Source organism: Lipophrys pholis (assembly GCF_963383615.2).
Source record: "Lipophrys pholis genome assembly, chromosome: 15".
Classification (NCBI taxonomy): Eukaryota; Metazoa; Chordata; class Actinopteri; order Blenniiformes; family Blenniidae; genus Lipophrys; species Lipophrys pholis.
This window is the reverse complement of record NC_137642.1, coordinates 13,174,080-13,199,751: the sequence shown is the minus strand read 5'-3', so window position 1 is coordinate 13,199,751 and position 25,672 is coordinate 13,174,080. Positions and strand designations below refer to the sequence as shown.

The 25,672-nt window shown below is 42.0% G+C and overlaps 1 protein-coding gene across 1 annotated transcript; it reads left to right on the top strand.

The window, feature by feature from the left end:
* Positions 1-868: 868 nt before the first annotated feature.
* On the top strand, positions 869-24,907 carry ptpn20 (protein tyrosine phosphatase non-receptor type 20; the record flags this gene model as incomplete). The annotated part of the gene is made up of 46 exons (XM_080481243.1): positions 869-992; positions 1,218-1,381; positions 2,271-2,336; positions 2,436-2,615; positions 2,766-2,841; positions 3,306-3,386; positions 3,567-3,642; positions 3,856-4,009; positions 4,249-4,320; positions 4,514-4,688; positions 4,909-5,044; positions 5,161-5,299; positions 5,397-5,549; positions 5,789-5,974; positions 6,099-6,261; positions 6,364-6,634; positions 6,723-6,802; positions 7,251-7,328; positions 7,449-7,556; positions 7,678-7,794; positions 7,930-8,138; positions 9,070-9,171; positions 9,473-9,566; positions 9,925-10,010; positions 10,203-10,374; positions 10,916-11,127; positions 11,594-11,692; positions 11,778-12,307; positions 13,094-13,712; positions 14,372-14,542; positions 14,617-14,791; positions 15,054-15,264; positions 15,355-15,392; positions 15,970-16,056; positions 16,934-16,995; positions 17,308-17,469; positions 17,551-17,800; positions 17,979-18,085; positions 18,221-18,303; positions 18,720-18,850; positions 18,976-19,124; positions 19,315-19,405; positions 21,210-21,544; positions 21,644-21,859; positions 22,631-22,693; positions 22,786-24,907. 46 exons carry the CDS (start codon positions 869-871, stop codon positions 22,894-22,896), a joined length of 7,164 nt encoding a protein of 2,387 aa, XP_080337369.1. The 3' UTR covers positions 22,897-24,907.
* Positions 24,908-25,672: the final 765 nt, after the last annotated feature.

Sequence of the window (25,672 nt, the reverse complement as noted above, 5' to 3'; positions counted from 1 at the left end):
GTTTTCTTGCATCAGTGAGGTCTGTTAAAACCAAATGTTGGAGTGGTGAAACACACCTGTGATGGTTGGGTTACCACCCTAAACAGTTAGACAACAAGAACATGTCCCATGTAAGTACATTCAGTTAAACTCACAGGGACACAAAATTGTTCATATTTATGATTAGTTAGGGCCTAAAGGTGGCCATCAGATAAAGACTAGTTGTAGATTTCCTTAATTTATTGTGGCAGTTGTTCTATCCTGTAAAGAAACTACTAGTGAAAATGGCATGTTTTTTTATGTTGGCCCTTCAGGTCCAGTTTAAGTCAATAAACATACAATCATCTAGTGTAAGTCATTACATGGACAGATAAGATGATTGTGACACACATGCTAACTAAAAAGATTAGATATAGTCAAACTGACATGATATTTTGGTCAAGCAGATGAATAATTACGAGAAGAGACAGCTCTCCAGTGGTGGTAATACCTGCACAGTATGTGACAACAAGCAGACATGTGATCATGACACTGTTGCTTTGGTTGCAGCCACAGCTCCCTGACCTCAGGTCAGAGGAAAGCTTGTTACAGCATGGGGCGGGGGCAGAAAACTCGAAAGGCAGTGAGACTAATGGACAAATCTAATCAGAGTTCAGTGAAAAGAATTGTAATCTTCTGCATTCTCAGAATTTCCTCTTATGACGGGCTGAAGTGTTAATCCCCTTGACGATATTAAGACATGCAAAGCATCCTTTTTACTTGTGATTGTTTGTTTTCTCGGTCAAGCAAAAAAGATAAATCTGTCTTTGTATAATGGATTTTAGGCTGTGTTCATTTTCAGTCATGTGTGCTTTGTACTTTTCAGGGGCGTGTGTGAAATGTGTGCAGAATGAGCAGCACATTTGTTACATTAGCTGAAGTTTTGGAGGCACGAGGGGGACCTCTGCTGGAAGAGGAGGTCTGGTCCCTGCTGCTGGGCACTGCAGAGTCTTTAGTGGATGTCTCTTATAAGGGTAAAGCTTATAACTCCCTCTTATTGCAGCCTCACATCCACCATGCCTCAGAGGTGTGACCACCGCAACACAATATTGCTGTGCAAACATTACATATCTCATATCTTATTACTGTTTTACTCAATGTGACTTCTCTTTGCATGTCTATTAGCAGCAATTTATATATTATAAATATTATATCCATATATAATATAGGAATGTAATACTGCTTCCTTCCTTTTTCAGGTCATAACAATATGTGCAGTATTATAAGCCCCACCTCCTTGCTCCTGTCAGCCACTGGAACCTTAGCATTTAAGAGCTGTGGCCTATCAGATGAGGTATCCACCTTCACTGCTCCAGAGATGCTGCAGGGCCGTGCCAGCTCAACCAAACCTGCCACAGAGAGGGTCAGTGTGCGCATCCTCCTACCTGTCCTCACACCTCACATTAACATTCATTTAGATATTTATTTTCGAGCACTCCAGATTGTTATTGTGCTTATCAATGACATTGAAGTCTCAAACTGCAATCCACTGCTGTCATAAAATCTTTTGTCATTTACATCTGAGTGAAAAATCTCTGGATGTCAGGAGTTGAAGGTCGACCAAGGTGTAAGCCCGCCATCTAGTGGCTCAGCCGAGGAATCACTGCCCTAAAAGAAAAACTAGAACAGAAGTCCATTTGGTTCAGAGTCAACCTTCAAGGTTTACTTAGATGAATGAGAAGCTACATCAACATTTGGCCTTAAGAACTGGCACACAGTACCCTAATTTTCATCTGAAATGACTCCTTGAAAGCACAATGACAAATTTAACGTATATGGGTGCCCTTGCGTCATGCACATAAATAATACGCTTTGACATATGCTACATGTTAAACAATAGAGATGATTATGCAACACATAGTTCACTTAGTAGATATGCTAAAAAAAATCATATACAATGATATTTCCAAGTACATAAATGCATTTTAGAAATCACTTAAAGAATAATTCTGTGGTTTAGCTGCCAGAAGAGTTGGGATATTTTAAAGATGTTTAAGATGTAGCACTCCTATTAGAACTGACGTTTTTTCCCGACAGCTGAATTCCACAAGTATTGTACTGTGAAGTGAGTGACTGCACACATAGCTCACGTCATGTCGTTTCGCGTGTAGTATTGGACATATTGGAAGATGAACCTATTATGTATAGCAAGTTTAACCTGTTTTTATTCATATTGAGTTTTTACTCAATTATTGCATTTTATTAATACATCTTATCTGTCATGTAGTGAATGGATTCATTTTGTTGCACAGATGCTGGTGTACTCACTGGGCATGACTCTCTACTGGTCAGTTGATTTTCAACTACCTCAAAATCAGGTGAGAGTTCCCCAGGTACAAACCTGGAAATGATCTCTTTCAGTCCCATTAAGGCTCCACATCACAGGTATGATCATTATTTCTGTCTTTCATTCTCAGCCAGTCCAGTTGAGTGACCATCTAAACAGCCTCCTCCTTAGCATGTGCGAGGATGTTGCCCACCGCCGAATAAATCTCAACTGCATCCTGGAAGCCTGCGAATCTCAGCTCAAAGCCTCCATCCTGCTGCCCCCCGCCAAAGTCATCAGGCAGCTGGTGGAGGAGGTTTTTCATGAATCAGTAAGTCTGGATATCTACTTATAGCATGGTTCCTTTCTGCCAGCATTGTGGGGTCTCTATAGCAAACTGTGTGTGTGTGTCAGATATTAAAGATGTTGCATGAATTGTGAGAATAAAGGCTTTAAAAAGCAGTGGTTTCTGCTCCTCCAGTTGGACCATGGCTCTCTGCCAGACAGTAATGTCCCCCTGAGTGGCAGGAGCCAAATGATCAGAGAGAGACTTCATGGTGAGTGTTCATGAACATTTTGATGCCATTTAAATGTGTGTAACATCTAAAGTTATACGTATACAGAGAAAAAGCCCAGATAGGATGTTTGATGCTAAATCTGAACCTAATAAACCTTATTTTATTCATATCAGGGTTTTTTTGTTTTTTTTTCTTTTAAATGTAATGCATATGTTTAGAACACTTTTGTCATGTGCCATCTTAAAGTTTCCAGAAAATAGTTTGCAGTCATTATTCTTTTGACTTGAGACAGTATGCAGGTCAACAGGATTAAAATCTTAACCTAAAGCAAGCCCAGGATTAGGCTCCTGCAAGAGCCAATAATCAGATAGTGAGTGTGGATGCTCCAGGCTAAACCTCCCACCAGCCACAACTCTGTCCAATGTATGCATGTCTCTGGGGTGAAAAGTGACAGCCACGAATCAAACATTGCTACCATCTTTTATTTCCCAACTGGCTCACAGGAAAGAGAGGGCAATTTTCAGACTTCAGTGAAGGAAGCACTGAAGGGAGAAGATATTCAACAGACTCTGATTCAAAGTCAGGTATGTCGGCACAATAAGGACAAAATTGACACTGAAACTGTCACAAGGCAGGAGAAAGAAGATCTCAGAACACGATGTTTCAAGTTTGTGTCTGAATACAACATGTAAGAATTATTCAAAACCAATTTTGATAACCATGTTTTCCAGCAGTAACACATCTGTTTTCTGTCTTTTTCATAGGGAGTTTACCTCAAAGACCTTGGAGGCAAAGACCAAGAAGCTCTCCGACACCTCTGTATCAGTCTTCTATAGACAGGCAAGCATACATGCAAACATCATCAGTATTGTCGCTGTACAGCTTCATCAACTGTTTACTCTCCGTGCATGCATGGCAACGCACAGAAACGCACCCATCGCTCCTTTTCTGTTTCTTTCCTTTATTGATGTGCTCCCTTTCAGGGGACATGACATTCTTTCATTTTTTGACTTTTGCAACTTGTCTGCACAACTCAATCCCCGCCCTCCTCAGACTCCCTCGTGGCGTTCGTCACAGGGACAGCAACTGCAGCTGGCTCGGGAGGAGTCCCCACCATGACATCTCTCCAAAGACATCGGGCCGATCCCACAGTCCTTCCATCACTTTTAGCGAGTCCTCGCTCAGTCTGAGCCAGAGAAAATCAAAGGTGAGGCCAGGGACTATTCAAGCCATCTTTAGTGGCATAAATGGAAGGGGAAATATTTTATAGATTACTGAAAATGATGTGGTTGTTTTCATGTTATCACGGGAATATGGATATGTAGTTTTCACTTCCATTAGAATGAGAGGGAAATAGATGAAGGTGGAAGGGAGGGAATTTGACTTGTAAAAGCACAATTGTGAGATATAGAGCAGCTTTAAACTGTTTTAAAACGTATCTTTTAGGCACTGGGTCCTGAATTCATCAGAATGGCAGACGAACAACAAATTCTTCTTGAGCTTCCAGGATCTATTGTGGTAAATTTCTGTTAAAACCATCGCAAATATCTGTTTTTATCACATTATTTTCACTTGTCTTTTTTTGCATGCCGAATTCTGTCTATTTGCATACTTGCATGCAGTGTCTTTATATTTGTGTATTTGTATGTGAGTGTCTGTATGTTCTTTATGTCCATGTGTGTCTGTGTGTTATTGTGTGTGTGCACCACAGTCCAGAAAGGGCCGTTCATGTTCGTCTCAGAGAGAAGTGACTGTAGTGATGGCTAACGGACAGTGCGTGGTGGTTCGCTGTGATATTAAGTCCAGAGCGAGAGATGTGTTTGACATGGTGGTGGCTCACGCAAACTTGGTGGAACACTTTTACTTTGGTCTTGCCTTCCTAGATGGTAAGAGCACTTATGATATAGGATCTAATGTCTATTGTTTAAAATGATTTTAGAATTGTCTCCGTAGTTGCGTTTTTAGAGAATCTAAATATGCCATTTTATTTTCTGACTAAATATAGAAATATAGAAACAGTGAAATGTCTATTTTGTTCCTGTTTTGCTGTCTTAGTCACTTTCAAAGTCTGTAGTTATAAAGAGGTTTTTCTTTGGCATTCTGCAGATGATGAATATTTCTTTTTGGATCATGAAACAAAAATCTCCAAAGTTGCACCTGACAGTTGGAGAAAAGGGCAGATATCCTCCTTTTTGGTGTTTCTCCGAGTCAAATTTTTTGTTGACGATATCGCCTTCATTCTGTAAGTGCAGCAGTGATCTGGTGACTTACTCACGTGCAGGAAGTTCATTCATTGACATGGACAGCGAAGAAAACACTAACACCTCTTTTTTTAATCCCCTTTCCCCTGCTTGCCAGGCACAGACTGACTCGTCACCAGTACTACTTGCAGATGCGTAAGGATATCTTGGAGGACAGACTGTACTGTAATGAGGAAACAGGCTTGTTTCTGGCAGCTCTTGCTCTACAGGCTGAGTTTGGTGATTATATGCCAGAGGTACAGTAAAAAAAATCTGAAACTATATATACGCGTTTTTCTTATAAGTGCATGTCACAGTGGCAGATGTGGAACTTTGTTGTGTGTTTCCTTTCAGTTGTACGGTAAGAATTATTACCAGCCAGAGCATTATGTGTCCAAGAGGATGCTAGAAAAGCTCGCCCTGCCTAATATCAAGGAAGAGTTGCCAAGACTACATGGAAGTCACGCCCAGATGCTGCCTGAAGAGGCAGAAACAGAGTACCTCAAGGTAGCTAGATCATCACACATTCTCTCTCACGTATAGAAAAGAAAAGGTTGCATTAAGTTCAGAGAGATGATGTGCTGCTTGGTTAAACTGTTATGTGTCTTTACTCCATCATACATTTTAATATAGAAATTTCAAAGTAAATACGAAAGGAATTAGTAATGCACCGATCCACCATCTTTCACACAAAGACTCCTGTGCAATATTCCCATTATTATGTACCGATATTTTGTGCTCCTTAGATTGCCCAACAGTTACCAGAGTATGGGGTTATGTTCCACCGTGTTGGGAGAGAGAAAAGGCCAGTGATCGGAGAGTTGGTTTTGGGAGTCTGTGCCAAAGGAATCATTGTGTATGAAATGAAAAATCATCTGCGAACTGTCACAAGGCGCTTTCTCTGGAGGGAAACTGACACCATATCCACAGGGGTAAAAAAAAAAATACCTTCACATCACTCATATTTTTGCCTCGCTGTGAATGATATTACTCAGTTCCGCTTGTTTTGTTTGGAAACTTAAAGTAAATGTGGAATGACTTGCATCTCTCTTTCAGCGACGCAAGCTGATCATCGAGTGTGGCGGGCCGAGCGGGAAAAAGCACGGTTTTGTTACAGAGAGCTCAAAAATAGCACAGTACCTCCTGAACCTCTGCTCAGCACAGCACAAGTTTCACAGCGAGATGACGTCGCGCCAGCTCAACCACACCATGATACCAGGTATTTCTGTGGCTGTACACACTGTGCTTTAATGGAATTTAAAGATACACTCACCTTCTACACTCATTTGATCTAAATCCAGTTGCTACATTGCTCTTCCAGATGAAAACATGGACAAGTACATGGCTGCCTACCATAGAAGCAGCGTGAGCATGAAGCGGATGTCATGCTCAGAAGGCATGTTGAACCACGTCGGTTTGACACCCGGTCAGCAGGACTCACTCTCCAAGTCCTGTGACGACCTGACTGCCAAGCTGGAGGCGCGGCTCCGCCAGCAGAGAGAGATGAGGAGGGAGATGAGCAGAGAGCTGAACAAGGACCACCTTGCTGAAACAGGATACCTCAGGGATGTGAAAGACCGTCAGAGTTGGAAGTACGCCGTGATGATGATAAGATTCATAGGATATCACCACCAAAGGGATCAGGATTAAGCTAAATGGAGCTGTGCATTTTTGTTGTAGCACTCCAGAGTCAATTCCCAGAATGATGTCCAGTGTTTCACTACAGAAGCAGGACTCTGATGCGTCATTTTCAATACGAGGTGAGTTTGTCAAACTTTGACCGATGTTAAGCTTCAAGGCTCCTGAACACTTTTAACCCTCTTTGGCAAAGAAACAATTCCTATTTTGATAATAATCAACAATCAGTCCATAAAATGTATTTTATTGCTAATACTTTTGTGGTGACAGGGATGCATCTGTTAGTTTAAATTGTGGTGGCACATTTACTCACAGATCAACACAGTAGACCTTGTCTTTACCATAAACCCATCAGGAGGCAGCTTTCAGTGCTGAGTCTGCATGTTTTCCACTAAGTCTCAGGGTACCATTCCAGTTACAAGGTGTGTGAATGTGTTTGCTGATGTGATCTTATCCCATGCTCGACTTCCCCGTGGCTCCGAGCATGATAGTAAGATACAGAAAACATACCCTTTGACCCTGTTACTTCGCAGTGGCCCATTTATCATGCATAATATATGTGCTTTGCAGTTGATACACCCACCCGGACTCCACCAGAGAGAGAAATAGTCTGTGTGAGTCTGAGGAAAGATCCTAAACTGGGCTTTGGTGAGTTTATTAAGCTGTACTTATCTGTGAAGTTGATGCAAAATGCATGAGCGGAGTGCCACTTGTGTGATTCTTTAGCGGAGGACTTTTGTCTTCACACCCTCTCTGGTCCTGTTTCAGGCTTTGTGATCGTGGGAGAGGACAATACAGGTAAACTTGACCTTGGGATCTTCATTGCCTCCATTGTGCCTGATGGGCCTGCGGACAAAGATGGACGCATCAAACCCGGTAGGAAGTGGGGAGGTGGAAACACACACTGGTTATTAACTTCACACAGAGACCTGCATTGTGGCTGCACATGACTCACCTCTAACAAAGATGTGGTGATAAGTTGCTGATTTTTTTTCAGGGGGCCGTCTTATTTCCCTGAATAAGACAAGTTTAGAAGGAGTGACGTTTAGCGACGCTGCGGCTATCTTACAGAACTGCCCTGAGGAAATAGAGCTCATCGTGTCGCAGCCTAAACGTAAGAGTCGAAAACGTGACTCTGTTTGCACACTGAGGAACTTAGTATTGCCAGTGTTTATAGATCTTTATGTGGTTATGAAAGGTAAAGATTACATGTGCACTGAGGTCTTTAATTTCACCTTGGTGTTTTCAGAAACTCTGAAGGACAGACACAGTTCCTTCAGTCAGAGTACACTTGGTTTGGCGTTGGAAAAGAGCTTTGGGTCACAAACCACCCTGAGTGGCTATGAATTCCGCCCCGCTGTGGAGGAACTGGAGGAGGCCATCACACTGTCCCATATAGCGACTCCAAAACAGAACAGGAGGCTTCACATTCCAGTTGTGCGAATACACGATGCTCAGGTGAGAACCAGCACTCATCTGACAATGCTTGAACTTGAGGGAGTTTTTTTATCCACAGATCCCAGGAGTGTTAGAAGTTTTTTGAGTTCAACAAGCACACATTGTTTCACGGGTTATAAACTCACAAGGAAACTAATGACATATGTCTATAATAAACAAAATCTCATCACTCATCAGTATCAGTAATGAACTAAAATGCCTCCTCTCATACGTTTCATAAGGTGATTGGTTACCATCTGCAAGTTTCTGTATCATTAATCCATCCATTTCAGTAGAATACCTTTTTATGATCCATCTTCTGTACTGGTTTATCCAACTCGAGGTCTCAGGGGGTCTAAAGCCAATCCCAACTGACTATGAGTGAAGACATAGTTCATCACAGGGAAAACACAGACTTATATACACTCATATTGTTAACTATATGCACACCAGGGGACAACATGCAAATTCTGGGTCTGGTCAGGAAAGCCCCCTGACCAGACCCAGATCGGTGATCTGTAGTGTGAACCACTGCTCCACCTGCAGCATCATTACAACTTAAAATGTTTGTTTTTTTCCTTTTGAAAAATTGTGAAAAACTATTTGATTAAAAATTGTATTACTCCAATTGTGTGCAAAGTTTGTGATCAAAATTTAGTTTCAGCTTTTGTACACACACACACACACACGCACACACACACACACACACACACACACACACACACACACACACACACACACACACACACACACACACACACACACACACACACACACACACACACACACACACACATACACACATCTCTTAGTACCCAGTTTGTACCTGTATCATTTAGCAAATTAGTCCAAGTAATTTTTTGGACTATATCTTGTGCATGTTCGTCATATGTTCTGTGTGTGAGGTAAGGTTATGATGTTAAAAATGTGCTATTTTTTGTGTCCCTCTAAGGATGCCTGTTCCAGGTCGCCGTCCATCTTAAGCCTTAAAGCAGCAGAGCGGTTTGTGGTAGAATTGAAGAAAAGCAGCGGCAGCCTTGGCATGAGTGTCGCTGTAAGTGGATGATTTTGTTTTTACAGAAGATGATTTCTCCTGGTGTCCTTTGAACTATAAACTGTCATTTTCTCAACATTCTATGCAAATCATTTTGACAATGGAAGAGTGAAAGATTCAACAGTTTGTGCATGTGCATTTAATCACTGATTACATGTCTAAATACAATTAAATAATATAAATACTCTAGTTACTTCACTGCGTCATTGTGTGCCATCACAAGTGCCATCACAAATGCATTGTTAGGTTTATTTGACATGTGTGACTCACTACTTCTCTTTTTACAATTTTTTATATTAAGGGAGGATTAAACACTAATGTGCGATATGGAGGCATTTACATCAAGAGTCTGCTAATAGGAGGTGCAGCTGAGCAAGATGGGCGCATTCAGATCGGTAATCATTTTGCTTGTATTTTCACAACATGATGACTGGACAAGTTATGCAGCTTTCCTTTTGTGTGGAGTGTTTACTGAACCTTTTATTTATCAGGAGAATGTAGTATTTGATGTAAATGCCATTTATGTGTGATTTTTCATCCGAAAATGTTGGTGGTACAATATTATCTTAGACTAAAAGATTTATCTGATTGTCATCTTCAACAGATCTTAAAAAGATTGAAAAATAAATGCTGCATGTGTATTAAAATGACTGGAGATTGGTTAATGGTGCCTAGGGTAAACAATCTAAAACAAGTCCCCCCCCCCTTTGACGTGGCTAATGATGATGAGCTTTACATTTGCGCATATGACAGGTGACAGACTGCTCGAGGTTGACGGGTCCAACCTGAGGGGTGTGACTCACCAACAAGCTGTCGAGTGCCTAAAGAAGACTGGGGAGGTACACATAAACACACACAGGCATTCTTATTGATGATATGATTACGATAAGGCTTCTGGACCTAATTTCAGATTCAATCAATGCATGTTTGCTAATGCCAAGTACTTTGTAGATAGAAAACTGATATGGCACATTATTCTATGTGCACGTTTTGGTAGTGTAAGTCAAATGGGGTCCATCTGTCCCCTGTAGGTGGTGAGCCTGCTGCTGGAAAGGGAACCCACAGTAGTCTTGGAGCCCAGACCTGATTCACCCTGCCTTCCGTCGGTGCACAGTTCGTCACAAACACAGCCCCCCAGGACTGAGGTCTCCATGGAAACGACCTTGAGTGGTCGAGCCAAGGACTACAGCTTTGTAACTGATGGTAAGAGGGGAGATGAAGGGGTGCATACACTCACAAAAAAAATAAAGAAAGAAAAGACAGACGGTACACAATACTCACACACACACACACACACACACACACACACACACACACACACACACACACACACACACACACACACACACACACACACACACACACACACACACACACACAGCCCAGGGGTGACTGTGAGTCATCTGACAGCTACATTGTGGTTGCTGTCAGAGTTATCCAAGGCTGATGCCGCCTCAGTCCCCTGAGACAGCGTGCACTGAAACCTTGAAGCTGCCTGTTTGCTTCCTGAGCTTAGTGAAAAGGACAGTTCATCACCTCTGCACTGGAAATGGTGGAAAGAAATGTGAAGCTCAAAGTAAAAAAGAAAAAAGGTTGTGATAGAAAATGTTCTGAAAATATAGTAGTGTTCTGGTTGAGACTGATGAATATTTTCTGGATCCTGATATACAAAATTGCAATCAGTGTCAGAGATTAAGGATTACGTAACCCACTTTTTAATGGTCCAAGATTCTCTCTTTCCTAGAAAACACTCATGAAGTCATGCTGAAGAAGAGTCTGTCTGGCCTTGGATTCAGCTTTTACATCTCACATCTGCACTCGGGGCCAGACTGTGGAAGCGTTGTCCGCATCAAACGCCTGTTTCCAGGTCAGCCAGCACAAGAAAGTGGTCTGCTGCGAGAGGGAGACATCATTTTGTCAGTCAACAAAGAGCCTTTGAAGGACCTCTCATATCAGGTAGGGATCTCTTTTACACCAGGGATTTCCCTTGTTCATGAGTGGAGTCGAATGTGTGTAAGTTCTGTTAGATTTTCTTTTCTCTGTCGGACACAATGATGAGATGAACTGTCAGTACAAAAAAATCAGTTTACAAGGTGATCAATATAGCCATTCTCATCACTGAGGGCAGCAGTACAATAGGTCATTACCTCTGTTTACGAATACTTGTGAATGGGCTCTTGAATGTTTGAGCAGCACTAGTGCCCTTGTTCTTTGTTCTTAAGATCTTGGCCACGTCATTGCTTCACTAATCCTTTAATCCTATACTACTGAAAATAGCAACTTGGTTGTGTCATAGTGTTACTACTTTCTAATCTTCAGTGCCCTGCCACGAGGCTGCAGTAGTGTTAACACAGGTGCTTTCACATTGGACGTGTTGTGTCTGTTTGAGCTTCACCCAAACACATGTGTGTTTTTGTCTTAGAGAGTTTTGTTCCTGTTGCGTGGCGCTCCCTCAGAAGTTCATCTATCGATCTGTCGGCCGAACCCTGGACTAATGTATGACGCTGATGATAACACACTGGTAAGATAATGTACACATAAATCACTGTATATTTAGTAAATCTCAAGTGAGAATGTCAATTCAGACAGACTGTGTCATGCTTTAGAGTCCAGGACCCCTTCGTGAGGTTCGATCTAGGTCACTGGACATCAGGCTGGGGGAGGACTACAGCCAATTACTTAAGTTTCAGTATGACAACAAAATCCTGACCCAAATGCAGCCGCCCACTCAGGAAGAAGATCTGACCGTCACGACAGAGAATTACCCGGAGCAACCTGCATCTCCACCTCTCCCAGAGAGTCAGGAAGGTCTGGAAGCTCAAGACAACAACCAGAATCCCCCATCTCCCCCTCGCTCTCCACCCTCTCCGACTTCCCCTACTTCTCCTCCATCACCTGTCTCACCAGCCTCGCCAGCATCGCCTGCCTCCCCAGCTTCACCTGCCTCGCCTGTGTGTGGCTCTCCAACAGCTTCAACAGAGCCCCAACCAAGTGATGAGAACCCTGAGAAACATAATCAAATAGAAACAAAAATGAAGAGCAAGGATGATGAAGAGGAAGTTGCAACAACATCAAGCTCAGCTGTGGCACTCATGGATGTTTGTCCTAAGACTGCTTCAAATGCTATATATACCAGGTAGGTAATACACAAGACATAAAAACACATGAACACATGAACATGAACACCAACGTCAGGTCAACCTCGATGACGTCTCAATATTTTCCGATGTCCACCATTTTCCACCAAAAGTACCTCTTCTTCACACTATTCGACTCCTCAGACTGCAAACTCATCTGTAATTGAGAATCCATCCGTCTGCATCACTTTACCCAGCTCAGTGTCAGGGGGCACTGAAGCAGTATGCATAAACTTGATAAGTGCATTAATTAGCCATGGATTAAAGTAGGAACATTTATCACTAGCATTCACTGGGGACATTGTATTATTAGACGATGCAACAATTCTGGTAGCTCAGGTATTGACCCGTTATATTTTGAGAGTTGCACATTTTATTTGAGGGTTCATCACCCACAACGTCAGCAGTGAGCGTACGCCATCTGTACCTGCGGCCACCTCACTGTCAACATTGGCTGTGCCTTGAATGATCCGTATGTAAGGTTTGTGTGCACATTGCATGATGTAGCATGTCGTGTCAGACTTTATTACACTCTTGCTGGCTTGCTCAAGATAAGCTTAGCAGTCTATTACAACAATCTCAGTATCTTGCAGACGGTCCTATGACAATTATTGATCCTTTTTTTAGTGATGAGAGATGGAAAAGGAAGGAGTTTGCTTCAGATGGTGCAGGGATGATGCAAAATACTACATTACACAACCACAAACATGTTTGCATCTATTTTTTCCTTATAATGACATGGAGTGTAAACTGTACCAGCTGACCTGTTTGATGTGTACCTGCAGTGGAATCAGAGAGGAAGCAGATGGAAGTGTGACATACTGCCTCATGGGAAATGGATTGACCATCATGGCAGATGAGGAGTACCTGACCATCAGCTCCACACTGGAGCCTTCTCACAACCGCCCCACCACCTACACGCCAACATCCAACCTCACAGGCCTCGGCAATCCAACCTCCAACAACTTTCAGGGTCCAGTCTCAAACCCTCACGACTCTACCTCCGTCGTCTCAACCCTCACCCTCACTTCTGACTCCCTAACCACGTGTTCCCTGGGGCACCCACTGCAGCCGCTCACAACACAGCCACCAAAAACCAAGCATCACCTCATCCAGCAAGGGCTTCTTCCGAGTCACTATAAAGCTATGTCGAAGCACAGCCGCCCTATGGGTCCTCCGCCTCAGCCGCCGCCTCCGCCTGTGACTCCCATCACCGCCCAGATCATCTCCACTGTGCCTCCATGTGTCGCTCCTTCTGCCCTGACGCTGCCGCCCACCATGCTGCTGCCACCTCCTGTCCAGATCCACTCACAGGTGAGAGAAGAACCTGAGAAGAAAGTGAGGGAGTACAAGGATTATGATGATGAGGAAGAAGATGAGGAGGAGGAAGAGAGTCGAAGAAAGGTAAGGAGGTTTACCTTTGCAGGCCCTCTTTTCAAAGCTTTACAGTTTGCCGCTTTCTTGACAACAATTTAGAAAAAATGTGTGGCCTTCAGACAGTTATGAGCATGAGCACACCACAATACATGGATTTTGTGTTTATACATGTTTTGAAAAGTTTGAAACAATGTTTTTTGATTACAGTGATATAGTCAGAAAAGTGACATTTTATTTTCATTTGTTGTCATGGTATGAATAAATGAGAAAATGGAAGTCCAAATTTTTTTTTCTAATTCTATCAATCTTGTATTTGCAAAATATAACTCCATCTTAATTTCTAAAATAAACACAAGTGCCTTTCATGGATAAATAAATTCTATTGAAATAAAGAATTGTTGTGATGACAAAAATTGTCATTCAGGTCAACCGAAAATAAAGCTACAAAAAAAAAAATAATAAAGCATCTGAATGTTACAACCCCAATTTCAAAAAGCTTTTGACTGTGTGCAAATGTAAATAAAAACAAGATGGAATGCGTTTGTAATTCTCATAAGTCCATAGTTTGTTCACATAAACACAATACATGTAGAGAGTTAGACAGATATCAGTTCAATTTGAAATACGGGCTCATTCTGACATTGATTTGAAGGAGAAGGTTTAGTAGTTGTTTTGTCGTCTGACAGGGTTTGGTGAAAGAGTTTGAGTTGACAGTGGTCCTGACAAAGTCCAGGAATGGGAGCTTTGGTTTCACCATCACTCGCAGCAAACTGGACAACTGCTACTACATACAGGAAATACTGGACAACCCGGCGAAGTCGGACGGTCGACTCAGGGCAGGAGATAGACTCGTCACAGTAAGCGCGACACAACTTTACTGCATGTCCAGTTTCTTAATGCAATTAACTGAAAATGTTTGGGTTTCCTCCAGGTAAATGGACATGACGTTACCAGTGTAGCTGATGATGTTGCCATGACGATACTCAGGTCTTCTCCAAGAAGGCTGAGTATGACCCTGGGGCGGGCGGTCACCAACCTGGTGGCGCCACCTCCTTGTGACAGCCTGCCCGATGTTGTGCTCTATAAAACACCTTCAGGACAGCTGGGTGAGACATTTTACAGACTTTGATACATTCTTTAAGCTGTCATGTCAATTATATAATATACACTTGATATATTAAACCTGCATGTATTTAGTTCCTAATTCTCCTGCTAATATTCAAAGCCCCTTGCTGTTCATTACTTATTTCTTAGATTACTTATTTATCTCACCAGGTTGTGACAATCATGCAGTCCCGCTCATTGTTTTTAGTGTTTGAGTGCCTCATTCATATTCTAGTCTTCATTACGTGTCTTTGCGCTCTCCAGGCATAAAGCTGACAGGCGGCATTGGCAGCAAATGGCAAGGCATCTACTGTCTGGAAGTTGTGCCGGGCTCCCCGGCTAGCGAGGAGGGTAGCGTTCAACCCAATGACAAGATACTGTACATCAGCGGCAGGTGCACCCTGGGAATGACCCTGGAGGATGCAGTCAAGGCTTGCGAGATCGCCCCACGTAAAGTGAAACTTAAAATCATCAGGTGTGCGAGCCGAGAGAGCTGTAAGAAATCTTGCTGTTTCAGTTCATGTTAGGTTTCTGTGACTGAGTCTGTTTTCTTTGTCTGTCATAGAGAAGAACATCCAGTGACCCCCAAGGCAAAGTGGAATGGTGAGAGCTTCTGAAATGGCTTGTGGACGGATGGAGTAAATCTTCATTGCTGTTAATTCATTCTAATAATCCAAACATCACTAATGTCAATCATTTTTTAAATGTCATATGTGTTGGTATTTTAATATTCTTGACTGGTTATCATAAATGTCAACTAATGCTTAAACCAAACTTTATTTGCTGATAGGAAGAGTGAATAATGTTTGTTTTACTGTCAGTTGTATTGTGTTGTGCAAAGAAGTACTGTGTATTCAAACAGTAACACATTTTGCTCTTTTTAGAAAAAGCAATTAATTATAATTTAATTATCGTCAATTCTATTCCAGTTATGAAATACCATCAACTTCAGCTTGTTCAGCCATTTGTCAATGCTGTTTGGAAACGCTACCCGCTCGGCATGCGCTGATGATCTGCCTAGAAACCAGATATACTCATGCTAAACTCAACAATGATAAATGCAGTTTAATCATTGCCAGAAAACACCTTGGACACAATTCATGCCCCCAATGTTAGTTTAGTTCATGTGAAGCAAAACATGATTTGCTTGAGCAACCTGTGGGTGTTTTTCCTTCATCAGGTCTTTTTGACTGGAAAAAGGACAGGAGGTTTTTTGCTCGATTTGAAGAGTCGGTCTCACCTGAGAGAGAGTCTCCAACAGAAGATGGTAAGAAGAAATTTCCTTGTCAGTCTCGTCTGTTCTTCGTGTGTTTATCTACTCCAAACTCTCTCTATCAGCATTTTCTATCAGTACCACTTTCACCTGTTGTCCCATTGTCTGCGTGAAGCCAGAGCTCGCTGCTGACAGATAGTTGTCTGTGCAGCTGTGTGTGTTTGTGTGTGTCTGTGTGCATGCGTGCGCGTGAGTGTGTCAGAGATCTGAACGCTGAAAGACAGATCCTGGGCTCTCACAGTGGGGGATTAATAATTAGCAAGCCTCCAGCCCTCCACTGGTGTATTAGACTGCAGGACCAAAGGCATCACACACACACACACACACGCACGCACGCACGCACGCACGCACGCACGCACGCACGCACACACAGACACACACACACACACACACACACACACACACACACACACACACGCACACACACACACACACACACACACACACACACACACACACACACACACACACACACACACACACACAGAACCATACAGCCAGTGGTCCACAGAGCAGGTGGTTCAGTTGCCCGGTGACAGTGCACGGAGTGGTAAGGAACAGTGAGGAGGGTCAGTTTGAAAAGATCAGCCTTGTTCACCTGTCATAGAAGAGACGCACCCATCAACACTCTTTCAAAATGTCCGGAGACGTGGGAGGTCGGTGTGTGTTGTTTTCTTTTTTTTAATGTGCGTTTGTCCGAGAAATTTTCTTGACTGAAAGTGGTTGTCGGGATGAAAAATGGTACAGTGGATTTCCACACTGTAATTATTTTACATTGGCTTCATCTGTATTTTTTTTATTTTTTTATTTTTTTTAAACTGTGGATATTTGTGTACTGCTGATTCAGTGATAATGTTGTTGTTTTTTTCAGCTGAAGCTGTTTGTCGGACTGCTGGAAATTTCAGATGTCTCTCTCTCACCCAAGAACAGAATGTAAGATTTCAAACACATTATTACTTTATTACTATATATTATTATTAATATTGTTTTTATTTAACTTTATTGAACTTTACTGCCATTTTTCCTTCTTTTTATCCACATCTTCCAGTGTTTGTCTTGAAACAAAACTGTAACACAAGTCTCCTTTGTGCTACTGTATGAATAAATTGTCTATGTAGAGTATGGGTGGCTTTCTTCACACATTGTGGACAGTTTGTTTACGTAAACACGAATAATAGAACCAACAAAAACGTACTGTTACTTGTCCTACACTGATGTTTCATTGAAATTCTCTCTTTTTTTCAGAGTTGCATCATGCAAGTGGAGTTCACAAAACCAGAAGGAGGAGGCCTTGGCTTCGCTTTGGTCGGGGGAACAAATGGCAGCATGCTCAGGGTGAAGGAAATCTGCTCTGGTGGCGTAGCTGAGCAGGATGGTCGGCTGCGAGTGGGAGATATCTTGTTGGAGGTAGTGACTTATCATTTATCTGTACTGTTTTGTAATCCTAAGAGTGGGAACGACATTGATATGTCATGGTGTGTATGCCAGGTGAACGGTGTGATCGTGTCCGGCCTGAGTCACAGCAAAGTGGTAGATATCCTGCGAAAGGCTGAGGGAACCGTCCAGCTCACCATCTGCAGGGACATCGTGCCCCTGACTTACTCAGAGTCACCTACACCACTCAACATGTCTGCTCATACTGAAGCTATTTTAGCCGAGCAGCCAGCTCCCGTGTCCAGCCCCGATGCCTGCGCCTCACCCGACGTCATGCTGAATAGACCAGTTGATTGCCCCCCGGGTATGAAACCTGAAAACCTTCTTTTGTATTATCAACTGTTTGACGTCCATGCTCAATACGCCATTAGTGGAATATTCTCTCAATCACAAATGTTTAATTCAATGGCAATAGTGTTGTGTTATTCAGAAGCTTATTTTTCCATCTAGTCAAATATTGATTGATGCATTTGTTGTTTCAGAGGCAACTTTAGACCCTGTGGTGAAAGACGCTGATGTTGTCCTCACGCCACCGCCTCCCCCTCCTCACAGGGTGACTGTGGTAACAGATGAGACTTCAATTATAGAGGTAACATCTGTACTAACATGCCTACCTACATGTAAACCACAGTAGGAAACTAAATATTCCTGTTTAAACTCCTCCTCTTTACTAACATGTACTAACATCCTGCTCCTTCTGTCGGGCTGCTCCTGTGTGGAACAGGAGAGCTGTAACAGCACCCCTTCTCATCAAGCTTGCTGTCCATCCCTCAATGTCACTGACATGTTGCATGGAGCTTCTGACAGGTAGTGACACCCCAAACTACTCCTATTCTGTACTGTGCACAGCATCCCCCACTTGTCTTCCCTTTGTCCACTATCTCCCCCTGCTTTTTGTTTATGTGTGCTGCAGTTCCACTCTTTCCCATGGGGAGGCAGCAAAGAGCAGTTAATAAAACTCAACTCATGAGCGATCATGTTTACAAGCTTTGCTCCCCAGTGAGACCAAATAGTGTCACAGTTAGGAAGTGTTTAGTGCCGTTCTCTGTAGCCTCAACACAAAAAGTGCAGCATAAGTGAAAAAGTTATTTTAGCCTCTTGTCTATACTGTATTTTAGGTGGAAAAGTCGCAGGGAAAGGAAGCTCAGCCTTGCATGATTTCATCCCCTCCCACCGAAGAATAAACATGGTCTGGTCTCACCCCTGCCCCCTGACTCCCCCAGGAAACAAATTGTGACCAAACTTTTGGACCAGTCCTGCAAAGACATCCTGAAAACCCAGTCAGATGGCTGGAGCAGCGAAGAAGATGATGTATTTGACGCCACAGGTCAGGAAATGACCTCACTCCCAACAGGTTTCTAATCCTTGTCTCTACTTCCACGGTTGATATGCTGGAGTGATTTCTTTCTTTCTTTTTCTTTTTTTAACCAAACCAATCAGTAAAATCAACCTCTGTGCCTTCCACCTTTGTGTCCACAGGCCCACCCATAGTATCAGAGGAGGAACTGGCCAGTCTCGCACTCGTTACTCCAGCTAAGAGCAGCCAGTATTCAGGTTCCAGGGTCAAAGCTCTCATCCAGATTCTGCAGCATCAACTTGACGAGGAGGAACTGGTCAAAGAGTTCATGGTGTGTTTCTGTCGCGTGCAAAATAGTTAATGCACCCACTCACTGAAAAGTGTAAATTTTAAAATGGCTTTGTTGAACACTAAACCTAAACAATCAGCAGTTAGAGTGACATTTATGTGTCCAGCGTTGAGTCAGGCATGAAAAATATTATTGAACTATTTTCTGAATTTTTTTTCTCCTGTCATCTCAGGCCCTGGAACATCTGAAGCCCTCTGACAACTGTCTGGTGGGAAAAGCCCCCGAGAACCGAGACAAGAACCGATACAGAGACATCCTTCCCTGTAAGAAGCTTTTTTCCACCTCCTTTAGGAAGAACTCACTTCAACTTTCATGATTTCTATAAAATTTGTATAGCATTTTCTTTTTAATTTTTTCTTTTTTGGGGGGGATTTTTAGTGACTGGTGTCCTAAAGCTTGTGAAAATCTGAAATACCCTGACTTGGCATTTGTAAGCGACCTTCTTTGTTCGCGATTTGTTCTGAACTCTAAGGTCTTTACTGAAAGGATCAACAATGTTTGTTCACAACACTTGAGTAATTTCCACTCAACAAATCATTCCCCACATAATTATCAATAACTCACTGAAACCCCACTTGTAATCTTCCCTGCCAAGTATGTGAGGATTAAGATCCTAGAATTTATGCTTTTAATAAAGAAAATGATATCAAAAGCTGTAAATCCTCGTGGATTTAGTGGGTAAATACACTGAGATGGAATGAAAAGAAAAAGTATGTCAAAGATGTGTGTGTGTGTGTGTGTGTGTGTGTGTGTGTGTGTGTGTGTGTGTGTGTGTGTGTGTGTGTGTGTGTGTGTGTGTGTGTGTGTGTGTGTGTGTGTGTGTGTGTGTGTGTGCTATTCTCCAAAAGATCAGTTTTAGTCACATTAATAGTGTAAATGTGGCTCAAAACAAGTATAAAAGTGTGAAGTCTCTCTGAAGGACATTTAACCTGCTGTTTCTGTTCTTCAAACAGACAACTTTAAACATGTCACTTGAATAAGGTCATGGATGTGGAAGGTATTGCTGCGCTGAATCTGTTCTGTCATCGGTGATATCAGTTTCACTTTCAGTCATGAGGCCAAAAGGTCTCCCTGTCACAGACATCTCATTCAATAGCCATTTTTTCCAGGCATGGTCAAGTCTTCTTTCATGCGCTCCATCTAATAAAGTCTACAACATCGTTTTCTTTCTCACATCTGCCACAGATGACGCGTGCCGACGGATACGCAAAAAGATAACATCACATTATATCTGTAAATGTTCAAGTCAGTCCTCAGGCTCAAAGGCAATCATGTAAAAATGTCAACATACAAATAAAACTAACTTGGAAAACCTGTAAAAATAAATACTCAAGTGAAGCAGATTGAAGCTGCTCTTAAGTGCATTAACAAAGCGTCAAGTATTTTGTTACTTCCCTTCTCTGAAACACAGACACATGTGTGCATGAGGTATGTGGAGGAGCCTTCACTTCTCAAACTGTCAGAGTGCTCCGGGGTAAAGCAGGTCAGAGTTGAGATGAATGGGCGCGATGAAAAAAGTAGCAACCCCCGAGTGGAATATCACTGCTCCTCACCTCATGAATTGTGGTCTATTACAACTACAGTCGGTGTAAGTGATCCATAAAAAGAGCATGTTATTCACCAATCCAGTTCCTTGCTTTTAGTCTCGGGCTGTTTAATTTAGAAAGCCAGAGTTTCAGTCTGTGGCTCCTTTGACCTCAGAAGCAGGAGGTGCAAGACTAGCCCAGAAAACATTCCTAATTTCCTTCACTCTATCACTTCTCTCATCACCAATAAACATCTTCACAGCGCGGTCTTGTTGAGCTCCAGACCTCAGAGATGTTGACTTGACTTTATTTACTGTACACATAGTTTGCATGCTTGTGGTGAAACAAGTCAGCAGTGTTTCTTGTCAATGATCAAGAAATGGATTAATGTATCAAACATTTAGAGAGCATGACGAATGCATGCTGTTTAGGGGAGGATCCTGGAAAGTGCAACTTTATGTTCTGGTTCCAAGATGAATGATTATACTGAGAAACACATACACAGAGTTCAAGGTGTTTTATTTTGCTTTTCCTTCCATAGACGATAAAACTCGTGTCGCCATTGGAGAGAACCAGGACTATATCAACGCCAGCTACATCCGTATGCAAGTTGGAGCTGAAGAGTTTTTCTACATCTCCTGCCAGGGCCCTCTGCCTGCCACGGTGCAGAGCTTCTGGCAGATGGTCTGGGAAAACAAATCAGACGTCATTTCTATGATGACACAGGAAGTAGAACGAGGACGGATCAAGTGTCACAAGTACTGGCCGGAGAAGTTGGACGTGCCTTTGGACGCTGGCAGGTACCAGCTTCACCTGGAGAACCAACAGTACCTTGAATACTTCCACATCAAAGTCATTCGCATGGTGGAGAGAGAGGTGAGAGGGGAGCGCACGTCTTATAACAATACGATGCATCATATTGTGAAGTTAACAGGAGTTTTGTAAAAAAACATTAATTAAGAAATGTCCTTCTAGACTGGAAAGACACACCTTGTTCGTCACTTGAAGTTCACACACTGGCCAGACCACGGCGTGCCACAGTGCTCTGAGCAGCTGGTTTGCTTCATCCGCTACATGAGGGCGATCCACCACAAGGGGCCGATCACTGTGCACTGCAGTGCCGGCATCGGACGCACCGGTGTTCTCATCTGTACCGACATTATTCTCAACCTCATTGAGAATGATTTGCCTGTGAGTGGAAAACAACTTTATTATTTTTACTAAAAAATCTTTTGTGATTATATCAATGGCGCCAGCACATAATGTAAAAATAACTCAAATGAAAAATCTAAGAGACTGGAAACTGTTTATCTACAGCGGAAGTGTCAAGCTGTTGGCTCAGGAGCCACATATAGCTTTATTTTATTTTCCTAAATGATAAATACCAATACCTCCTACAAACACAAAAACCACAAATATTCCTCACATTTATACCACTTTTTCTTTCAGAAATTCTATTATGAACGACACAAAATTGTATTTTCATCGTCATATCAGACTGTTATGACTAATGATCCCAAAGGCCTGACCATTGTCTTAAATTGATTAATTCAGTTGAAAACACTAAAATACTTTTGTGCTATAGTTTATATTAACTGCTTATTTTCTTTAGTGTTTGCATATTTCCTCAGTACATTAGAATGGTAAACATGCTACAACATACCTTATATATATTGTTAGGACCTCACTTGGTGTAGTAAGTCATCTTCCGGTCCCTAAGTTGACGGTTCAATTCCCCATCGCGACCCGTTCGTACATTGAAGCGTCTTTAGGCCAGACAGTGAATAGTTGTCTGTGGTATAGGTGAAGTCATTTGATTATATATTATATATATATATACAGTGGCAAAGATGTACCAGATATGGAACTATAAGCTCTAATGTTATTACTAAAAAAAAAAAATAGAACAAGCTCTCCTGAATATTGTCGTTCTGCCTAACGACCTTTTGTCTCTTTCTTTAGATTAATGTTAGCAACGTCGTAAAAGAGATGAGGCTTCAGCGGCATGGCATGATTCAAACCAAGGTCAGTGCCAACACAAAGAATTGAAGTTCTCTGTTTTTAAGAGAGAAAGATGGCCCCAAATCAAGATGTATCCTTTGTCCTTCTTGTTTCAGGAGCAGTACCTCTTCTGCTACAAAGTCTGGCTGGAGGTTTTACAAGGGATTTTACAGCTTCACGGCAACCAGTGGCAGCCAGAGAGTCCCAGAGAGCACAAACTAGTTTGAATGTTTCCACATTTCGATTCACTCACCTGTAAAGCACGGGCTGTGTATTGTTTGACCATGTGCAGTCTAATGCAGCATAGCGGTACACTGATGATTACATTTTGCTTTGACTCTTCTAAATTTAGTTAGCTAGAATATGAAATCTATACATCTCCGTTTTGCTGCAATGATTCCAGTTTTAACATTTTGCTTCTGTGTTTGTTCTCGGTGCTGTAATTCAGTTTATTTTAGATCACTGAGGTTGTTTTGCCTTTACAGGTTTAGTGATTCTGCCTTCTGTCCCAAGCATCTTTTTTTTTTGGATTATTATTCTTATTATTCTTATTATTTTGTGTCACAGCTTGATGGTTATAGCGTCTTTATTTTTCTTTGTGTCATCTTGAATTTTCAAATTGCATTTATTCTTGACTGTCAAACTTGCATGGAATTCAAAATCTGATAATACATGTTTTATCTGCCAGCAGTGTCATCAAAGTGCACAAGTGTAAGATCATCATACCAAAGTTTGTGTGTTTGAAACGTCGCATTTGATGAAGTATTGTGCTATCATTTCATTTAAGTGCATTTGTACCCTGTAGAAAGGGGCACTAGTGGGAAAAAAAAAAAAGATTGACTTTTTCGATTCATCATCTAAGGAAATGAGAAGAATCAAGTGCCTTGGAAAGACACACCCCACTTGCTCCTTAATGAGCGCGGGCCACTTGTGGTCAGCGACCGGGAGCAAGGAACTGATCTGAGAGCACCTGATGGTGATTCAATTGACTGTGCAGCTTTCAGTCTGTCTGTGGTTTGAGGAGAGCGTTTGGTTGATCCAAACCAGAGGAGGATTACATCTCATCATTATTTACTTAAATTGTACCTTTGAAACCGTGTGATTGATTGCACACCGCCTCTTTTGTTTTTGTTTTTTGTGGGATCATTTTATACAGAACACTATCACAAGAAAAGTTTTATTACACATAATCACAACTTGCACATCCCAATACAGATAGAGAATGCGGCCACATAATAACAAGTATTTGAAGAAATTCACTATTTTACTAAAATTTGGACAAGGTGTTCATGCTAAATTCTATATTTTCTTTTTGTAAAATGTACAAAAATAATTTCAATGTAATAAAGATGATTAGTTGCTGGGCTTTTAGCAGTAATTTGTTATGTGACAACATCCTTTATCTGTATTTCATAGCTATTTTAATACAAATCCAGCCAAAAATGCAAAAAATATGAAGAGGTTTACAAACTTTCCATTTGCCACTTAAGAAGTAACACAAAGCAACAGAGCTACATCTCACAAGTCACAGATAAAAGATGAATTATAGCTGCTGGTTTAAACCTCAACCTTTAGATGTCACTGCGATTAAGCGTTGCTCATTTAGCTGCTAACAAACCCACACCAGCTCTCCTATTGCATGCTGAGTCCTAAAGTACAGAAGCTCGGAGTTTGACCAAGTGACTTGAACGTGATCAAAATGTGGAATGTAACACAGCAATACTCTCCACGAGGGGAGGGGAACAGAATGTCAACCTTTTACCCAATAACATCTTCCAAACTGTTTGGAGCATGTTGGGAGGACGTGCAGTACTGTACCTTTGCCATGTGATTGGCCACACGGAGCCATCGGCCTCTGTACTCATGTATGCAACATCTTTTCACTCAGTGCTGGTCGGCTGGCCTCCGGGACAAGCTGACCCTCTGTTTGTGTGCAAGTTCATGTTCTCTTTGAGATCCTGCTGATATGTTTTTCTTCCTGAGATCTTGGAAAATGACAATTGTGGGGGAAAGAAAAAAACAAACAACAAAGCACATTCTGCTTTCATCTGTGAAAATGCATCTTGTACAGTCGAGCAAGTGCTTATGCGATAGCATTGTGAAATGTAATAACCCTTAATTGCACAACTGCTTATTTATGCTGAATTAATATCTTGTCACTGTACCAGCCACTATGTAACCAATAACTGAGAACAATGTAATACCTCTCTCTTTAATTAAAACCTATTCTGAAACTCGTCGGTGTGTTATACAACACATTTGCCCCATGACTCTGAACACAAAATAATTCAACTTGAACAACAGAGCCGAGCAGCAGAGTGGGTTTTCCCTGACGGCACACACAGAACAGAGAGCCTAGAGGCGGCTCTAAATCTAATTCCACCGCGCCCCCTCTCCACTTTTTACTGCAGGGTATACTCCCTCTCGGGTTTTACTGCAGGGTAAATAAGCTGGTCTCACAGGGGTCTTTTGTGACAGCATGGAAACCCCTAGAAACACACTGCACGCTCCGCACACACATAAACCTGATGCTGAGGAAGCCACAGAGCAGATTTACTTGCTCACTTTCTCACCATTTTCTCTCTCACTGACCTTGTGCACTATAGCTGCAGCTACACACATGCACAATCCCCCGATCACCCATTATCCTTCCTCCTACTTCTCCTTGCTCCTCAACTCAGACCTTGTTATAGCTCTAAGTTATGGCAAAAACAACAGCAAATCAAATTATCCAGCCCCTGTCCCCATTAATAGATGGATCATTTTAGCAAACCACAGAAAAGTTGCCCGCTGGCCCATTAAATCATAGGTGGAATTAAACTTGTTGGACTTATTATTGTAAAGCTTTTGAGCCTCAATGTTAACTGATAGCAACCATATCAAAAGAAAATGACCACTGTTGGATTTGAATTATTCTCCTCTGTCTTATAATGTATATAACGTACAATAGGAAAATAGATATGGAGAGCTGAGAACAAAGTTGGCGGTAAAGTCATTACCAGA